Source organism: Epinephelus lanceolatus, chromosome 8 (assembly GCF_041903045.1).
Source record: "Epinephelus lanceolatus isolate andai-2023 chromosome 8, ASM4190304v1, whole genome shotgun sequence".
In the NCBI taxonomy this organism is placed as follows: domain Eukaryota; kingdom Metazoa; phylum Chordata; class Actinopteri; order Perciformes; family Serranidae; genus Epinephelus; species Epinephelus lanceolatus.
In genome coordinates, this window is record NC_135741.1 from 16,934,345 (window position 1) to 16,954,487 (window position 20,143).

The 20,143-nt window shown below is 41.9% G+C and overlaps 1 protein-coding gene across 1 annotated transcript; it reads left to right on the top strand.

Moving 5' to 3' along the window:
* Positions 1-3,923: 3,923 nt before the first annotated feature.
* On the top strand, positions 3,924-17,266 carry LOC117258322 (uncharacterized). Its single transcript, XM_033629115.2, has 17 exons — positions 3,924-4,157; positions 5,437-5,452; positions 5,546-5,653; positions 5,763-5,848; positions 5,964-6,050; positions 6,132-6,234; positions 8,164-8,306; positions 9,316-9,384; positions 9,484-9,544; positions 13,030-13,211; positions 13,304-13,351; positions 13,430-13,475; positions 13,565-13,716; positions 13,804-13,875; positions 13,960-14,011; positions 14,118-14,225; positions 15,480-17,266. The coding sequence occupies exons 1-17, from the start codon at positions 4,071-4,073 to the stop codon at positions 16,436-16,438; spliced, it is 2,379 nt and encodes a 792-aa protein (XP_033485006.2). The 5' UTR covers positions 3,924-4,070; the 3' UTR covers positions 16,439-17,266.
* Positions 17,267-20,143: the final 2,877 nt, after the last annotated feature.

The window sequence follows — 20,143 nt, forward strand, 5'->3', positions numbered from 1 at the left end:
ATTGTTTGGGCTTTCCAGTTCATCTACACACAAGCAGTAGCTCCCCTGGAAATTTTCATAGGGTTGACCAGATGAAGCCACTGGAAATCTGGGGTGGCACACCAAAACCAAGAGCCATAACTGAATTTCAGAAATTCTACTGCTGTTGCTGTCAGTGTTAATATGAAGAGTTATGGGATCACATGCTGATGTATTTTGGGTTCCTATTTCACAGTTATTGTTACTACTTATCTGATGTGCAGACCAAAAGCTTTTGACAAAATGAAAAGACACATTTCTTCCCTTGCTTCTCTCCACTTGAGTTACCTATCTGGCTGTCACCACTCTCTCCCCATGTCTTGCATTTGGCACAGCAGCTAAAGGGGCGGAGCTGTCCTCCCTCCCTGTCTCAACACGGTTCTCCTCGTCATCATTATTCACCTGAATATCACTATCTGAATTGTTAAAGGTAGTCTATCTGAGTAATGAAAGGATACTGTGCGACCTGTTCCTCTCTGCTGCCAAATTTTCTTCACTGATTCTTGGTGAAACAACTCTCTAAAAGATTTTGATATCATTTTTAGAAGTGCATCAATTTTGCACCAAAAAACAGACTCGGTGTGCAAAGGCCTTAACAGCCGGATATTTTGAGTTCCACAGCTACACTGCTCACAAAAATTAGAGGAACACGTAATCGTCACAGTATTACACCAAGTCCGTTAAACTTCAGGGATATCAATCTGTCCATTTAGGAAGCACAAGTGATTGTGAATCAGTTTCAGCTGCTTTGGTGCAAATGAAAGTGACAACAGGTGCAGTGGAGAGGCAAAAGCAAGACAACCCCCAAAAAGGAAATGGTTTTACATGTGGTGGCCACAGACAGTTGGTATCACAGATGAGAGCAGGTTCACACTGAGCACACATGACAGGCGGAGACGCCGCAGTGAACAATATGCTGCCTGTAACATCATCCAGCATGACCTGTTTGGCTGTTTGTCAGAGATGGTCTGGGGAGGCATATCCTTGGAGGGTCACACAGACCTCTATGTCATAGCCAACGGTACTCTGACTGCTGTTAGGTACCAGGATGAAAACCTCAGAGTAATTGTCAGACCTTACGCTGGTGCAGTGGGCCCTGGGGTCCTCCTGGTGCAGGACAATGCCCGGCCTCATGTGGCTGTGATGTGTAGGCAGTTCCTGTATGACGAAGGCATTGATGCCACTGACTGACCCTCTCATTCCTCTGACCTAAACCCAATTCAGCACCTATGAGGTGTTATGTATGGGTGCATTTGACGCCGCCAAGGACCGCCAGAGACCGCCACAGACCAGGAGCTCAGTGATGCCCTGATCCAGGTCTGGGAGGAGATCCCCCAGGACTCCATCCACCAACTCATCAGGAGCATGTCCAGACGATGTCAGGAGTGCACACAGACACGCAGGGGCCTTACACACTACTGAGTCACATTATGAATTGCCATGATAAAATTCAGGCAAGCTGCATCAATGTTTTACTCTGATTTTCGGTGTGATTTTGAATCCAGCCCTCAGTGGGTTGATGATTTTGGTTTCCACTGGCTGTTGTTAAGTCATGAATGAATTACACAATGTACATCAGTAAATATTTTCAACTTGAATAATTCGTTCATCAAGATCTAAATTGTGGTTCCCTACATTTTTAGGCAGTGTATCTTGTTTTAATGTCTGATGTATCTATTCATTGACTTGTTCATTGACTGTAATGCAGTGTTCACATTAGGAGCGACACTGCAAATGGCTACAATTCATTTTCAATGGGAGCCAGTGACATGAGGCTGCAAAATGATGCCCAACAATTGATGCTGCCGACGGGGGCACGCTACAAACCAAAGTTGAGCTGGCTCAACTTTTTCACAGTGGGCTGATGTTAGTCTAACTTAATGTGCATTGCAATGCACATGCAGATGCAATGGGCCGGCGAAATGTGATGTCAAAATGGGGCTCAGACATTGATTAAAAGAACGGATATTTGTGTGACCAAATACAAACTTTAGGTGATGTACAGTGGAGGTGCTATGTGGCAAGTAGCCAACGCACACAAGCCCGTGATCACGTAACTAGATAAACAAACACTTGAGCAAAACTTCAACTGTGACTCAGCTATAATGCAGCTGTGTATGCTGTTGTGTTGTCAGCAGGAGTGCGAACACAGCATAATGAACAAAATATTTACAAGCCTTCTCAGATTTAGGGGAGACTTGTAGGCATATAAGGCTCATAGAACCCATTGACATTTACAGATGTTTAAGGGACCCCTTTTAAAATGGCATTGCCAGTTGTTCCCTCGCCAAAATTTAGCTTAAATTTGTATTATTTTTCCCCCTTCCCAACAAGTTATGCCGACATGGTCGGTACCAATGGATGTCTTAGGTGGTGTCGTTTCACCAGAAACCACTGCCTTCCTGTTAGCTTAAAAATGTGCACACCACAGCCTCCTAAGACCCTGACACACCAAGCCGATGGTCGCTGTTGGTCAAAGTTTGGTCCTCGGTAAGTGTCTGCTGCCCTCGTCGCCCTCTGTTGGCTTTTTTTTTTGTCGATTCAACATCTTGAATCAGCGTAAGCAAAGTGTAGCCGGTCGGTGAATGAAATCACTCTGATTGGCAGCTCAGCGCACCAGAAGAGACACGGAAATGAGGAAAGTAAACAAAAAGCTAAAGTGAAGAGGGACTGAGACCAAAACAAACTTTATGAGGCAAGATTATTTTTCTTCAGCCACTGAGCTCTTAAGCAGAAACGTTCCCTGATGGTCTGTGTTATTGTTCACTGGCTCACATTAAGTATGCTCTGTTCCTCCAACATTAAATGGTGTTGTTAATGTGCTAACTGGCTAACTAGCATCAAGACCTTCTTCCAGTTTCCCTTTTATTATGACAATCACAGACATTGTGGAGGAGGATATCATCTCACGCAGCATGTATGCAGAACATACATGCTTGTTGGCCGTTAGCTTGGTGTGTTCATGTGCAACTTTTTGGACGAGATACAGCAACGTGATGTGACGCAGCAGGGGGCCTTCGTCGCTGGTAGATCTCTGAAGTTGGTTTGGTGTACCTGAGCCTTTAAGCACAGGTACAGAGAGTTGTTGCACAGAGATGATACACTGTCTCATCTTGCATTGATGTGAATGGGCAGGTTTTTAGACCGTTAAAGAACGGCGCATTGCAAGTAGTTGCCTGTTACAACTTGTCTCATCACGAATCTTTGGTCTGGACTGGGCTTTAAAGACAATGATGTTGATCTTCAATTGTCAGAAAGGGTCCTGCCCCCCTGGTCCCTCCTTGGGGGCGCCACTGCACACAAGCTTCACACAATAGATATGTTTTCACTCTCACTAAAAGGGTATTTTTCTGTTGTAGTATCAAAAATACGCCTGAAATCTACTGATTCATTGTTAAAAAAAACATGACAACTCTCAGGAGTGGTGATGACTTTTTATAGACACTGTATGAATGAGTGAAGGTGGGAGGTGTCAAGGTGAAATTGTAGTATTATTGGAAACAGTTGTGAGAGAATGACTATCAAAGAGAGACCTTTGGTGCCCTTTAGCATCACTTCCTGACAGCTGGTACAAACAATGTTGGGTGAGGAGGTGTCATTCTTCATTAGTATAAACCCACCAGGTTTACGAGCACCGCGTTCCTGTGGGAGTATTATTTACTGTTAAGGCCTCAGGGAGATGAAACTGGGCTGGCTGTCAAAGCTGGCCTTTCTTCTCCCGCTGTCTGGGAGGCGGAGCTGAGGGGGCCGTGATCATTCATGCAAAATGTTTTTCTAACAAACGCCCCCGAGGGTTTAGTCACAGAGACAGACAAAACAAGCAGGCAGCTCGGAGTGGCTGACAGGACGACGTTCATGTGTGCGCTTCCTCAGGGAGTGCGCTCCAACACACAGCGGCTCAACACGGGCTACATGTTGGACAGGTTTGAACTCTCTAACAGCAGAAACTAACTTCATGGACTAGCGGAGGAGCTACGGCTTCATGAGAGGACACAATGCTGACTTTTATAATGCGAACACATCCCGTGTTACAGGTGTTGCAGGTGCTGTAGATGTTTAAAATGCGTTTTGGCGCCGCGCTGGCATTCATCGCCATCGTGGTGTGTGCGCGGCTGCTGGAATGCACCACAATATGTCAGGTGAGTTCAACACAGGGGAGAAATCTCTGTGAATGTTTTTAATATTTTATTAAAATTATTACATCCAAACACTGCTGCAGGAAGCATTCAGTCCAGTTTGCTTCAGTTAAAGTATTAATGCCACGCTGCAAAAGTCCTGCATTGAAGATGTTACTCAATCTGTGTTGCTCAATACAATCTGGATAATGCAATCAAGCATTTAAAGTAACAGCACTCAATGCATAAAATAAAATAAAAGCAGCAGGTCCTTATATTTGAGGAGCAGGAGCCATGAATGTCCCTGCATGCAATCTGGTCATTTTATAACCTAGTAATTGTGCATTCTATATTGTATTTTGTACCATGCAGTGTGTACATACTGCCTCTATTATATTAGGCACGTGGATTTACTGTTGTCTGCATTGAACCTTGAGTTTTATTCTTATTTATTGCGTCTACTTGTAATGTGCAGGACTATAGATGGAAGTCTGATGCAACCCTGTTTCCATTTCTTGTAAATGATTAGTGTCATTGCACAATATCCCCTAATAAATCAAATACACTAAACTAAGGCACTGACTGTCACTTAAATCTTTATTAAAACATTTTTTATGGCATTGACATGTCAGTTACAACAGAATAATAAAATAATTGGCAAATAACAAGAGCTAAGGAAACAAAAACTGCCTTGGTAAACACACATTTTACAGCCTTAAAGATTGGTATACCTATTGATCATTATTCCAGTCCAGTGCTGTCTTTCTGAGTCTTGTATAGAGTCAATTTTTCCTGTTTTCTTTCTCGTCGAGCTTCTTGTAGTTTCAGTATGTGAGTCAGCTTCTCCATTTAAAAGATTTCTTCCACAGTTGTCAGCCATTGCTGTTTCGTCGGTGGTGTTTCTTCACCCAAGTTCTTCATGATAGCTTTCTTGCTTGCTACTAGCTTTAAATTGTTCAAATATTTATCACTAACAATGACATTTTCTTCAGAAAATTGACTTAGATAAAGCACCAAACGACTGCAAGTATGTACTCAAGCTCTTTACATGCCATTTCCCAAACTACAGTTATTCTCTGACATTTCAGATATTTTCATATGGTTTGTGTGCAAAAATCTTACTTTGTAAAGTCAGAAAAATAATTGTAGTGGAGTTAAAAGTACAATATGCATCCAGAACCCTAACTGAACTTCGTTTTTTTATTTAAAGTGACGTATGGATGTAAATGTGCAAATGCATGTGCAGTTTTGTGAATGCTTGATATCCTAAACTTATGTTGTCTTTGTCTTTTCTGTACTTTAGATGGCAAATCAAAATGGTAAGTTTTGTTATTGATCTCACCACAATGATTCTCCTAGCATCATAAGTAAGAGTCGTAAGTGTCACTGATGCTCTTCTCTTGTCTGTGCAGATTATGTTGAGGGAGACTGTCCTGTGAAACTGACCCCAGTCCTGCCCCAGGACTCTACGATGATTTACTCTGAATGTGTCACTGTCCGTGTTTGGATGAAGGCTGAGGGTAAGGAGTCGAACCATAGCTGCAAAGTCCATTTTGTCCACATTTCATCAACTCTAACGCTGTCGTTGCTGCATGTCTGACAAACGTATGTCTCAATGCTTTCTTTCAGACTTCTCTAAATGCCTGAAGATTGAAATCCTCTCAAAATCTAAAGATGTAATTTGGCCTACTTTGAAACAAAGGAAACAGCAAAAGGTTTGAATTTTCTCTTTGGAACTGCCCCAGACTGCATACATGCAAAATGTCATCATGAGCCTGCAGTTCATAGTAGTTAAAGAAGATTTCTCCTCCTATATTCTCTCTTTCTTAGTGTGGCATTGAAAAAAAACGCAGTGAAAATCGAGTCAAGTGTGACAGGGGTGTCGCAGAACCACACAGCAACACTACTTTTGCTGCGGTAAGATGAATTTTCCCTCAAACACACTGAAGATGGTTTAATGAAGAGAAATCTAATAGTGTTTTTTTTTTATCTCGTCAGTGGGAGCTGGTACACGATTGTATCAAGACTGAAGCAAACCACGTTGTTTCTGTGTCCTACATCACTACATCATCGAGCTGCAGCGTCAGTTACACAGTACCAGGTATAGTGTATGTAGGATTGCTGCCATCTGACCTCGTGCTTCACCTCTTTGGTTTGTTTTTTCCTCTTTGCTACAGTTGATCTACCTTTTGCTTCCTGATTCTTTCCACCTAATTTCCATACTTCTCAAAACATTCAGTGACCCCTCGTGCCCTGCGCATGGGGACATTGTTGCTCTGTATTTAGGGTGGAAATGTATCAGAATAACTTGGTTTTGTAGGGTTGCAGCATTAGAGTGGTTTCAGAGTATAACGTGATGTATAAGTTGAAGGTTATCATATTGTGTACATTTGCTTATCTACGATATTTGACAAAAAAAAAAGCAACTGGACATTGAATCTCTGCTTTATTTGAGGTGTTTTCTAAGGGAAGACTTTTTACACATACTTCCATTAGCAAAATGGTTTCAAGCACAACACATTTTCACCTTTTTCCAAACAACTAACTGATTTATCAATAAAATAATTAAGAGATTATTTGACTGCAGCCTCCAGCAGGATTTGCACTCGTGTGGCAGACCCTACGCCGTACGTTAGCCTAAGCACGGACTCGTGCAATTTTGTGTCTGTGTCACTCTGCAGTTACACCTCCAAAACACTAGTTGGTCTCTGTGAAGTGCTGTAAAGTTTAGTTGATTCAAAACACACCAAAACACACATTAAACACACATTAAACATGGCTTAATAGAGACAATTTCAAACACAAGCACACAAGTCGGCTTCACTATCACTCTCAGCATTGACAGACAAAGCACTTGTCTTTATCTGGACACATTTTCCCCACAAATACAACATGCTAACGTTATTAGCACAAGCCTATGGCATTTTACATTGCATAACTTGGCCTAGCAGCTAGCGACCTTTTCCTCTTCTCATATAAAACCAGGGACACAACAACATTTAACAAAGGTAACGGTACATAATTGTGCTCTATTACAACTCACAAGATTCACAGACGAAACAACTATCTTATACTAAACACGTTTTACAAACAAATACAACATGCTAACGTTATTAGCGCCAGCCTATGGCATTTTACATTGCAAAAATTAGCCTAGCAGCTAGCGACCTTTTCCTCTTCTCATATAAAACCAGGGACAACAGCAATATTTAACAAAGGTAACGGTTCATAATCTGGCACCATTACAGCTCACAAGATTCACTGATGAAACAACTGTCTTATACTAAACACGTTTTACAAACAAATACAACATGCTAACGATATTAGCGCCAGCCTATGCCATTATAGCTACATTGTATAAATTAGCCTAGCGATGAGAGGAGATTTCCTCTACCCATGTGAAGCCAAGATAAATCACACACAAGACTTAAAATGCCATTTTGTGGAGGCTTTATTGTCTTTACAATTTATTGTTTCTTATCTGTGAAATAAAAGTAAATAAAAGCTTCGTTTCCACTGAGGGAGGTCTGCATCGCTGCGACGTGTTTACATTTCTGGGGAGGTGCATGTCAGGCTATGCCGTAGCTACGACATCGAACGCCGAAGTATAAATGCAGCATTATATGGCAGATTTTTTTATCCTCATACTCCACTTAGAGCACCAAGGTTGATTAATCAGATGCTCCCAGATGTTCCTAGAACTAGACACAGAAACAATGGTGACCGAGCCTTTGCGGTGGCTGTCCCTTAACTCTGGAACAGCTTGCCTATTCAAATAAACACTGCTCAGACTATGGAAAATTTAAGTCGCTGCTGAAGACCTCTTGAAGTTGATGTACGATTGATTTGACACCTTAACTGACTTCATCCTCTGTTGTGCTGCAATTTGTTCTCTATTATGTTTATTTTTTCTGTTCTTATTGTAAGTTTCTCCCTCAGCGCATCACCCATCTGTATGTTTTGATCTGTGAGCGGTGATGATTATATCCTCTGTTTTTTTTGTTTGTTTTTTTTTTTGTGTGTGACTTAGATCCTATACCAGACTTTGATCTGTCTGTGAACCAGTCGTCTAAATCCATCTCTGTCACTGTGGAGCCTGGAGACAAAGTCCACGCCAGATGGTGTTACCAAAGAACTGCATGGAACTGCGGAGCACCTTCCCCCCGGATTACTGTAAGTATCACAGGCACATTTATCTGCATATGTGCACTCTCATTTTTTTATTTTTTAACACCTCCTTGCCAGCGATAGCCATGGGTTGTCCGCACGTCCATCCCATTCTCGTGATATGGACGCAATATCTCAAGAAAAGCTTGAGGGGATTTCCTCAAATGTAGCACAGACGCCCACTTGGACTTAAAGATAAATCAGAATTTGGTCACCAAAGGTCACCGTCACCTCACAAAAAATGCTTGGCATGCAAATATGGCAGCATTTCACACACATGTGTAACAGGATAAAATGATGATGTGATGACATTTATATATACAAACGGTCAAAGTTTAACTTCACTTTGACATCATCTCCAAAAACACTTTCCTGGCCATTATTCAACGTCATATCTCAAGAACAGAAGGGGAGACGTTTGGTCGGATACTTAATTGATGATACTCTTGAAAGTGCTGATTATATAGATTTTCTGTGCTGTCAGCTCCAAAATGTGTGTGAAACATCATTGTTTTATTTGAAACATTGTCTGCTGTCATGGTTACATATGAGTCTGGACAAACATGGATGTAAACTGTAACTTAAGTGGTTCACGAGTTACGCAAAACCAGGGGTTCTTAACCAGGGATCCACAGCGATCCTGGAGGAAGTTTCACGGGGTCTTCAGAAAAATCGGCAATAATCTATTTTCACTATTGTGATTATAATTTACTATACAAGTGAGACCAGTGTGTGTAAGAGTCAAAAGAGTGACTACTGTGATCAAAAGTTTCAGTTCCTCCACTGTTGTTTCCTCAGCTGTAGTCTTATTCATATGTAACTTATATGAGATAAAGGTTATGAATTAATTGATGAGTCGGGGAAAGGGGTGGAATAAATAGGTTGATACTTCCTCCTACTCCTTTTCAAAGAATTTGTGTTGTTTATGGGAATCTGTTAAATGAGTTTGTTGTAGTAGTTATAGATGTTTCAGTAATTCAATTTTCTCAGTAACATATTTGTATGTTCTTCTCAGATCGATCCGTCTCAGTCTCGATCAGCTGTTCTTGACATCCCTTACCTGCTGCCCTGCGTGTGTGTGCAGGTACTTTCAGCTTCATATCATTTCCTTGACACAGGCAAAATGATTATTGTTTAATCGGTTTCTTTTTCATGCCTGTGCACGTATTGTCTGCATTGACAGGTATACTACACCCGCACAGATTCCCGCCGACACAAAAAGTGCCCGTTTCAGAGCCTCACAGGTGAGTGTGACGGATGATTCATGTCAGAGTCAGACTGAAAATAAAAACATCTTGTTGGGAAATTTTTGTAATTTTAACATCGGTTTATAATTGCATGATTCAGAAGTAAAGAGCAGGGGTATTCCCCTTCATCTGTTGGGTGGTGTCTCACGTTCTAAAATTAGTCTTTCGCAAGGCTAGCTTCAGATCTTGTTACAGATCACGACTCTTAATGTCATTTCTTTCTGTGTCTATTTCTAACATTTCACTAACTTAGAGGTGTTTAAAATCATATCTCATCTAATGTAGGATTCTGCAGTGTGGTAAATTAAACCATTCCTGCAGACGGGCCTGATAAAGTTACAGGCCACATCTCCTAATGTTGGAATCAAGGGCGTTCCATGTTTGAGGCGTTACAGGAAAATACTGTAAACGATCAGGGAGTGGCCTTTACTGCGGTAACCTACGCCTTAAATCAATAGCATTTTAAATGTGACACATTTAGCCGTTTTTTTCTAGCTTTGAGGGGATAACAGCTGCACTGATGGTCAGAGAGGTTACTGTATGTCTTTCTGGTTGTGTACTGTGAACTAGTGCACAAACCTTAGTCTGTTTTCTTATTGCTGTCATTTTGCAAGTGTTACCAGGACGAGACCAGCAAGATGAGGTCAAATTTGAATTAATTATTGGCACAGATTCACTCGCTAGTGTTGATTTCAAGGGACAGTTCACCCCAAAAGTTGGAGCAACCACTTTTCTGACTGATAAAGATATTATTTAGCTGTATGCAGCAGCTACACACACGAGAAGCAAAGAAGCTCTTGTGGTTAACGCTGGGTAAATAGAGACACCTTCAGTATACAATGTAATGCGACACAGCAGCCACAAATAAATACTATCATGCTTTAATTAAAAAAAAGTTTGCTTTCTTTTCGCCTTCTAGTTTGGTTGTTTAACTAATGAGGCTGTTGTTTGTATTCAAATCTTTAGTCAACTTCATGTGCAATTTTTTTTATAGAGGAGTTCAAGGGACAGGGCCCTCTAGATCAATGGTTCCCAACCTTTTTCTTGAGAAACCCATATTTTTACCATTGTAGACTTTGGTGCGAAGTGCTTCACACAGTGCATAGAAATAAGACAACACAACAATATCAAGGAAAAAAAACAAAAAAGTTACAAATCACAAAAATCAGGCATTAGATGGTAAAGCTTTCCAATAAAGATATGTTATAAGCAATGATTTAAAAATGGGTAATGTGCTAGCCAGCCTAGTCTCAGACAGAGAATTCCAGAGCCTCGGGGCCTCGATGACAAAAGCCCGGCCCCCTTTAGTTACCAGCCTTGATCTAGGGACGGCTAGTGAGGGTAGGCATGAGGATCTCAGTGGAGGGAGGTGAGAATTGGGGCGATATGTGACCTATCGTATCAGACTTCTGTCTTAAAACAGTATTAGTGGAGCCCTGCTGCTGAGGCACTGAGAAAAACTTCAGATTGTAAGACAGGGGATGACTTAACCTGCTTCTTCAATAGCTTCTACTTTAGTGGAAAATTATGAAAAAAAGTCACGTTATGAAAGTCTGTAGTAGACTGACCGAATGTAGAAAAACTGAGACATTTGCTCATCATTTTTCTTTCGTATTTGTCTGGTAAATGCATGGACGTTTTCAGAATGAAAGAAAACTTTGAAGGGGTTGATATTTACAGGTGATTATGCAGTGGTTTCAGTGGTCCGGCCCACTTGGGATCAAACTGGGCTGCATGTGGCCCCTGAACTAAAATGAGTTTGACACCACTGATCTAAATTGTTTTGGTGTGAGTTGCCGAGTGTTGGAGATATCAGCCGTAGAGATGTCAAAGTGCCAAAAAAAGAGAGAGAAAAAATGAATTTGAAAAACTCAACAGCAATGTCTCTTTACAGAAATTATGATCTGGTTACTGAAGATAATCCACAGACCTTGTTGTGAGCAGTTTCATGTAGGAACTATTTTCTGTCTATCAAACTACACCCGCCAGCTGCATCATAGTGCAGAAGGAAGTGTGCATCTACTCAAGGAGGAGAGGCTCGTGCTCATTAACAGCGCAAGATGTAAACATTAATCGCATCCTCCTCGGCTTAGCTGTAACGTTAGCTAACTCAGTGGTGCTAGGTGAGCTAGCAGTAGAAGTGTGCATCTACTCAAGAAGGAGAGGCTTGTGCTTGTTAACAGTGCAAGATATAAACATTAATTGCATCCTCCTCGACTTAGCTGTAACGTTAGGGGAACTGCCCATTGGTCCGACATCCTATTGGTCCGACAGCCCATTGGTCCGACAGCCCATTGGTCCGACATCCCATTGGTCCGACATCCCATTGTTCCGACCATATTAAACCCATTGTTCCGAAGTCCCGTTGTTCCGAAATCATCATGATGCCCCGTGGTTAAGGTCTGGTTAAGTTTAGGCACAAAAACCACTTGGTTAGGGTCAGGAAAAGATCATGGTGTGGGTTAAAATGAAAAAGAAAGTGACAAACAAATAAGCTGTGAGCCTGCTCCGCCTCAAGCCTTTCCCAGCTGACCCAGAGCCGGTCGCGGCGCACCATCAAGGTAGAAATACGCCCACCGGGAGCCATTCAGCACCGCGGACCGTTGGACTAATGGGATGTTGGACCAATGACATGGACCCAACGTTAGCTAGCTCAGTGGTGCTAGGTGAGCTAGCAGTAGGTGTAAGCTTCCTCTTACATTTCACTTTCGCTTTTAACTTTCACTTTCCCTTCAGTGGAACTACTTCCACAGAAATAATTATATTGTTTCTGAAATGACAAGTTGCTAATCAGGTATTCTGCTGCAACTTTTTACGTTTGCAGCTTAACTTGAAAAGGGCAGTTCGATAATTTGGGAAACAGGCATACTTGTTTTCCCACCGAGAGTTGGAAGGTAAAGAATATCTTGTATTTGTATGGTAAATATTAGGCTACAGCCAAAAGTCAGTTATGCAAGCTTAGCACAGAGAACTGGGGGAAACAGCACACATGGCTCTGTCACTGTTCAGGGTCAAAAAAAGGTTATGTAGAACTGTCACACAGAGCCACGCTAAATGTTTACCCTGTTTCCAGTTGCTAAGCTAACCACCTGGCTGTAGCTTCATTTTTACTGAGCAGATACGGGAGTGGCAATCATCCTGTTATCTAACTCTTGGCAATAAAGTGTATAGGCATTAGTAAACTATTAGTAAACTATAAAACTACTGGGATATAAAAGTGCATTCATACATTTATATGTCAGTTTGATTGTGTTTACTGATACAGTATTCTGTAATTTTATGTTGGTAGAGTCCGAGGCCATAGCCATGGGTCAACCTGCCGAAGGGTCGGAGGTCATCCACACTTTTTAGCAGAATATTATTTTTAGTTAATATATTGAGGGAGACATTCTGAGCATATTTGAATACCGGTGGTTCTTGGCACAGCCAGGCACCTCGTTGTCACAGAGTTGTAACCCTCTGCGTCCACATTGTCTCAACAGATTTCAGAGATGTGTGGCCCTCCTCTGAAGTCACACTGTATGAGTCAAGTTTGAAGTGGAGCTCGGAGTGTCCTGCCAGCAACCTGAACGTCTCTGCCTCCCTCTGCTGGAGGCAAAACGAACACCTCTGCATACCTGTGCTCAACTCCACACTGCAGGACGAGGACGATGGAACAAACCTGGTACGTTTGGCAGAACTGCTGGTGGTATCGGTGATGGATTGAAATTAATCTGAAATTACTGAAATTAATACAGTGTTCTCAAATGCCCACAGATATATGACACATCTGCAGTGGACAAACACCCTCAGATGTGTGTGCAGGTGAGAATTATCCAAATGTGCTGTCCAGTTGTTTACATCTTAGCAGGAAACTGATTTATTTGTGTTCATTTTTTGCAGTTTTCTCTACCAGGCAGTCATGATATCTCTTGTCCCTTCCAGCCTGGTGAGTCAAATAGTATAAAAAGAATCTTCCTATAGCTTTGAAGCATCTCAGTGTGTCCATCTCTTGACTGCCTCTCTTGTCCTTCACAGATATGTCTTCATGGGAGGTGTATATTGGACCAGGCAGGCAGAGTGTCTTTTTGTATCTCACCTCTAATGTTCCTGCAAAGTTCTCAGCTCAACTGTGCGTCCTTACTAACAGTGGATGTACACCCATGGGGCAGGTCCACTCATTGATAATGGTGAGCATACGCACGTTTGTGAGAGAGAAAGAGGTAAAGAGAGCAAAGACATGAGTGAATATTTGACTCTTCAACTTCATTTTACAGGGAGGGAATATGACTGAGCTGAGGATAAATGTGCCTCTCACAAGCTTTCTTGCCGAGAAGCCGTGTGTGCAGGTAAAGTGCATGCCCGAAAAGGACGTCTCTGGACATGATGCGTTACCTTTCTTTCTCTCCTTACTCTTTCCTTCTTCTCCGCAGGTGTGGCAATCGGATCCTGCTCTTCGTGGTAGGAGAATTCTGTGCCCAGACTGTGAGTCTACTCAAGATACATACACTTGCTCTCATCAGTTAACGAGTACATTAATGCACACACAACTCCTGCAAAGAAAATAAACAAATTTTTTGGTTTTCTGCAGACACGCACAATCGATGGGGGATGTATGCTGTGGCAGCTTTAGTGTTTGTGGTTATTGTTGTGTTACTGGGAGTTTTCATCCACCATCTCACCAAGAATGGAGCTGCAGGTTGGTTCAGCTGCCTCTGTGTCTTTGAGTGGTCGCATGTATCCATCTCTTGATTTCAAATTGTTTAAAATCTGCTGCTATATTGCCTCATTTTGTGTCCTTGATTGGCAACTGTGGTGCATTTACAATCTTAGAAGTATACTTTGTCCCCCAAATGACCATTTGTGTATCAGTTACTCCCCGTGTGTTAAACTGAATTTGTGTAGAAACTTTGTTTTTCTTGCATGCCTCCGGTGACCGAAGAATCCAAAAATAGAGAAAATTTTAGATCACTGGTTCCCAACTGGTGGGTCGCAGTTCCGTTCTGAATAGACCGGAAGTGACTCAAGAATGTGTCAAGTTATCTGCTGTAGAGTGAGTGAATAATGGACAGCTACTTAACAGAGACAGCAAACTAGCTCGACGACATGGCCAAACGCAAGTATGACGCTGAATATATTAAACTGTGTGGACCTGGAACTAATGACTAAGGAGAAATCTGGACCCCATGGACGGACCAGTTGGGAACCACTGTTCTAGATGAACTGAAGTTATAGGCAACCGCGTTTAATAAAAGCAAAGCTATATTTAAAAACATCTGTTCACAAACTCTTACACAGCTCGTGCAGTATAATCCAAGCCTCATTTGTCCAGTGTTCAGTAATTCCCAAACAGACAGGGAACTAAACTTAAAATGAAACTTACCTAACATCATCTTATCAAAGCCAGACTCCCTTAACAAAAACAGTAGTTATATCAGTAAGTTCATCACAATTTTATCAGTGTCACAGTAATCTGATCACAGGAGCTGCTGGTCTACCGCTGCCTAGATCGGCATTTTGTTTGTGTTATCATGTAGCCTTGGTGTTTTAAAGGGTTCTTTTCTGATTTACCCAAGTCACACAATTGCACACACTAACTGATCGATGCAGTGGTAGACCAGCAGCTGCCATGCTTAGCGAGGTAAAATCATTGTTTTTGTCAATGGAGTCTGGCTTTGAAGAGAGCATTTCCCCATCTGAAAGGTCTGTCTGTTTGGGAAGCACTGAGAATACGACTGGATAAATGAGGCATGGATTATACGGCACAAATTGTGTAAGTCTACCTAAGAAGTCAAGTAGAATGAAGTATAAGGTCAAAGAAACCCAAAATGTGATGTCCTCATATGAGGACACAGGGGATAGTGGAAGCATTCCTTCAAAGGAAGAATTGAAATTCAGCCAACAAATAATACACAATCTCTTCTTCCTCCCCTATCTTTTCCTTTATCTCCAGGTTTGCTCTGTATCCAGGAGCCAGTGTTGCTGGTGTGCTCATCGGAGCAGTCAGCCCACGTGTCTGCCGTGTGTGCATTAGCCTCGATCCTGCAGGGGGAGCTAAGTGCTGCGGTGCACATGGCTTTATGGGCTCAAACCTCACAAGCAAAGGCTGGGACTGGAGTGGCAGATCTGGGTCCACTCCCCTGGCTGTACGGGCAGTGGGAAGCTGTGCGTAAGGCACAAGGAAGAGTGCTGATTGTTTGGAGTCCTGACGCCAGAAAGATGTATGAGAAGTGGAGGGAGGAGAGGGCAAACATGGGTAAGACTGAGAGAAAAGAGGAGGATTACAGCAAAGCAGAGGTGAGACATGAGAACATGACAGAAGAGGATTTGAATTTAAATGGAAGAAGATTGGGAAAATGGAAAAAAGACAAAGCTGCAGGAAAAAAAGATTATAAAATACGTGATGATAAAGACTTGTACACCCAGAGGGAACCTTCCTCAGTGATAACGCCAGTGTTTACAGCTGCTCTGGCCTGCCTAGAGGGGGCACTGCAGGAGGGCAAATGTCAAGGAGTGGCACTTGTTTACTTCCAGGGCCTTTGCCACAGCAGGGACATCCCAAAGGCCTTCAGAGGTGTCCCTCGGTACTGTTTACCGCAGGATTTCAGGGGTTTAATACAGGAACTTGGAGGGATGAGAAGATGGATAAAAACTGGTAAATTCCGGTGGCACTGCTGGCCCAGACTACTGTCTAAAATAATGTCAATATGGCTGGCACGGCAGCTAGCCCAGAGACTACAAACACTGCTGCCTCAGACGCACAGAGAGAAAATGCAAAGGCTGCGTGTCACATCATCAGTGAAGATGATGTCAGATAAGACTCAGAGCAGGCTCAAGTTTCCACTGGCAGCCAACGTGGCAAGGCCAGGAACGGTGCAAGAGCATGAGCCGCTCCACGAGTCGCCATGGTGAGCAGAGAAACTTTAATCTCAAGTTTCACATGTCTGATGGGGACAGACTTTTGTTCTGCTGGAAACATGATACGTATGCATCAGACATGGGAGCTGGTGTTTCATTGCGAGCACCTCGGAGCCAATCGCTCCGTAAGGACAGTCGAGTATTTGACACCATCACGTGCAAAGTACCACCACTCTTTTTGCATATTAAGGATAAGTAAGTCCTGTCTCCTGCATTAAGCGTCTAATAGTGGCTCTATTTGTTGCTGTCATGACTGAAGCCATAGTGGGCAGCTGTCCTATCTGCTGTATGTAAATATGATAAGCGCTATGAAAATCTGTTTGCAAATTATATCTTATTTTCTGCATGTGTGCACTGAATGTTTGAAAGTCTTGTCATGGCACAGGTGAAAATTTTATGACTGCAGAACGCAGGGACTTACAGATTTGCATACTGATTTTCATATTAACAGGGACGTTGAACCAAAGCTGTCCCAGGATTTCCAGTGTAAGAGTGCAAGAGGTGGAAAGATAAAGAGACTTGTATTGGTACTGAAATGCGCCTGACCATTTGGCAGTTAATTCACGTGGTCAGGTAATTTTACTTTTGCCTTTAGTGTGGGAGATCTGTTGTTACACATGTGCAAACATACTACCTCCTAAAAAGTATAAATCCAGTGTGTCTGTTTTTGTGTTCCCCCTCAGGCATACTGCACTGCAAACATGAGATTGCCTCTTGAGGAAATGTTTGTTCAAAACTGTTGGCATTAGAACATTTTGTATGGAAGATGATAAAAAAGCAGATGCAAAATATGATGCTAAATAAATAATGTTTTTAATACTACATAATCTTTTTTTCTGCATTCAGTGTTTCCATGTTATAACCTTCATGTGAATTTATGTCTCAGCACCACTGACAGCTCTGGCTGGAGGCATGATATTTTCAGGTTGTCTGTCTGACAGTCCCGCTCTCATGAATATGATATCTCAAGAACACCTTAAGGGGGTTACTTTAAATTTAGCACAAATGTCCATTTGGATGCAAAGATGAACTGATTAGATTTTGGTGGTCAAAGGTCAAGATCACTGTGACCTTGGGTCTTGTCATATCTCGTGAATGCGACGTCTCAAGAAAGTCTTAAAGGAATTTCCTCAATTTTGGCACAAACATCCACTTGGACTCAACAATGAACTGATTAGATTTTGGTGATCAAAGGTCAAAGTCACAATGACCTCACTAAACACCTTTTTGCCCATATAAATTCATAGGCTAACTGTGACAAAATTTCACACAAATGTGTAGTAGAATAACATCATGAAATACTGACATTGAAATCCAAAAGGTAAACTTCACTGTGACATCATAATGTTAACATCATATCTCAGGAACAGAAGGTGAGACATTTAGTTAGATACCGAATTGTTGACACTAATCTTGGGTGTCCACATTGAAACTGTGCAGATTGTGTAGATCTTCTGTGCCGCTGTGTCGAAGATGTGTGTGAGGCATCCTTGTTTCAGAGTATGTTTCTTTGCAGCAACATCCATATTTGAGGCATCGTCAGCTGTCATGGCTACAAATGAGTCTGCACAGACAGGAATGTAAACTTTAATTGCAGCATGACTGATTCACAGAGACAAACAACCGCAAGGCAGTAACTCTAGTTTTAAACTTGCTTAATTACGAGTTACGCCAAACCAGCAGTTGTCAACCAGGATCCAAAAAAATGTCTGTCCGCCTGAGGCTACTAACCAACAGCCAAGATAAACACTCAGTACAGCCAAATGGAGGAACTAAAATACATCTCAAACATAAAACAGAATACATTTCTTAGGGTCTTAGATCATTTCACTGCTCATCTATTGTACTCTGACCTCTGGTCATAATAGTGTTTTATATTATTTGTTGTCAAAAAAACTGGCTCATGCACCTTTGAGGAGTCTTCCTGAACAGGTGCGTAGGAAAAAAGAAAGAACAAAGATTCCCGCACACTGTTGCCAAACTTGCAAAATATTGAATGGGACAAGGCAGCTACGTTTCGGTCATTACAACTTGAAGCACTGAGTACAAGGCAGACTTAAATGATAAACAACTTAACAGGAGTAACCAATCACAGGTCAAGTAATCAGCATCACAAGCTGTGTGTGATTGGAAACAGTCAACAAGATATACAACCCATCCAGATGACATGAAAACAATTATCACCATGAGCAAAAGATAATTGGTTACTCGTGGTCCCTAAAGTCTCCAAAAGTAGATCAGGAGCCAGAGCCTTCAGCTATCAGGCTCCTCTCCTGTGGAATCATGTTCCTGTTACGGTCTGGGAGGCAGACACCGTCTCCACATTTAAGACTAGACTTAAGACTTTCCTCTTTGATAAAGCTTATAGTTAGGGCTGGCTCAGGCTTGCCCTGTACCAGCCCCTAGTTAGGCTGACTTAGGCCTAGTCTGCCGGAGGACCCCCCTATAATACACTGGGCACCTTCTCTCCTTCTCTCTCTCTCTCTCTCGTATCCTATTACTGCATCTTGCTAACTCGGCCATTCTGGATGTCACTAACTCGGCTTCTTCTCCGGAGCCTTTGTGCTCCACTGTCTCTCAGATTAACTCATATCGCAGCGGTGCCTGGACAGCGTGACGTGTGTGGTTGTGCTGCTGCCGTGGTCCTGCCAGATGCCTCCTGCTGCTACTGCCATCATTAGTCATTAGTCATACTTCTACTGTTATTATACACATATGACTATTGTCACACAAGTATACTGCCAGATATTAATACATACTTTCAACATATTGTACCACAGTAGCCAGAACTATAACTATAATATTATTACTTTCAATAATGTTGTTGTAAGCTACTGTCATTACCTGCATCTCTCTATCTGTCTCTCTCTCTCTCTCTCTGTGTCTCATTGTGTCATACGGATTACTGTTAATTTATTATGCTGATCTGTTCTGTACGACATCTATTGCACGTCTGTCCGTCCTGGAAGAGGGATCCCTCCTCAGTTGCTCTTCCTGAGGTTTCTACCGTTTTTTCCCCGTTAAAGGGTTTTTTTGGGGGAGTTTTTCCTTATCTGCTGTGAGGGTCATAAGGACAGAGGGATGTCGTATGCTGTAAAGCCCTGTGAGGCAAATTGTGATTTGTGATATTGGGCTTTATAAATAAAATTGAATTGAATTGAATAATTGAAAGAAAGAAAAGATACATCAAAAATACATTTAATACTCAAAATTCAAAAAGAACAAAACCAAACAGTGTATAAAACCTAACTAAGCTACAAAAGAGACCAATACAATGAAAAGTATTAAAGGGAGGAAAAATATTTTACAGGGAAGAAAAATTGCAGATCTAGAATCTAAGTCTAGGAGCAAATCTAAATTATGTCAGCAGTAAAGTAAAAAGGGTAACTGCTGTCACAACAAATATATCACCAAAGAGCAGTGATTATACAATAGGTAAATATTTAGAAAAAGATATAGTAAACATATCTATAAATAGAACTCCAGACGATCCAGTCAGTGTAATATGCTCTGCCAAGAGGAGCTTCAACGTCTGGATAATAAAAAAGACAGCATTATTTTAAGGTACATCAAAATGGTCACAAGGTTAGGATACAACAAGAAATAAGCAGCCCTGGGCAACATCGCAGCAAGTACTCAGAGCATCACACTGAGGAGCAACTCATCATTAAGGCCTTTTGGAGGAAGAGTTTGTAAAGT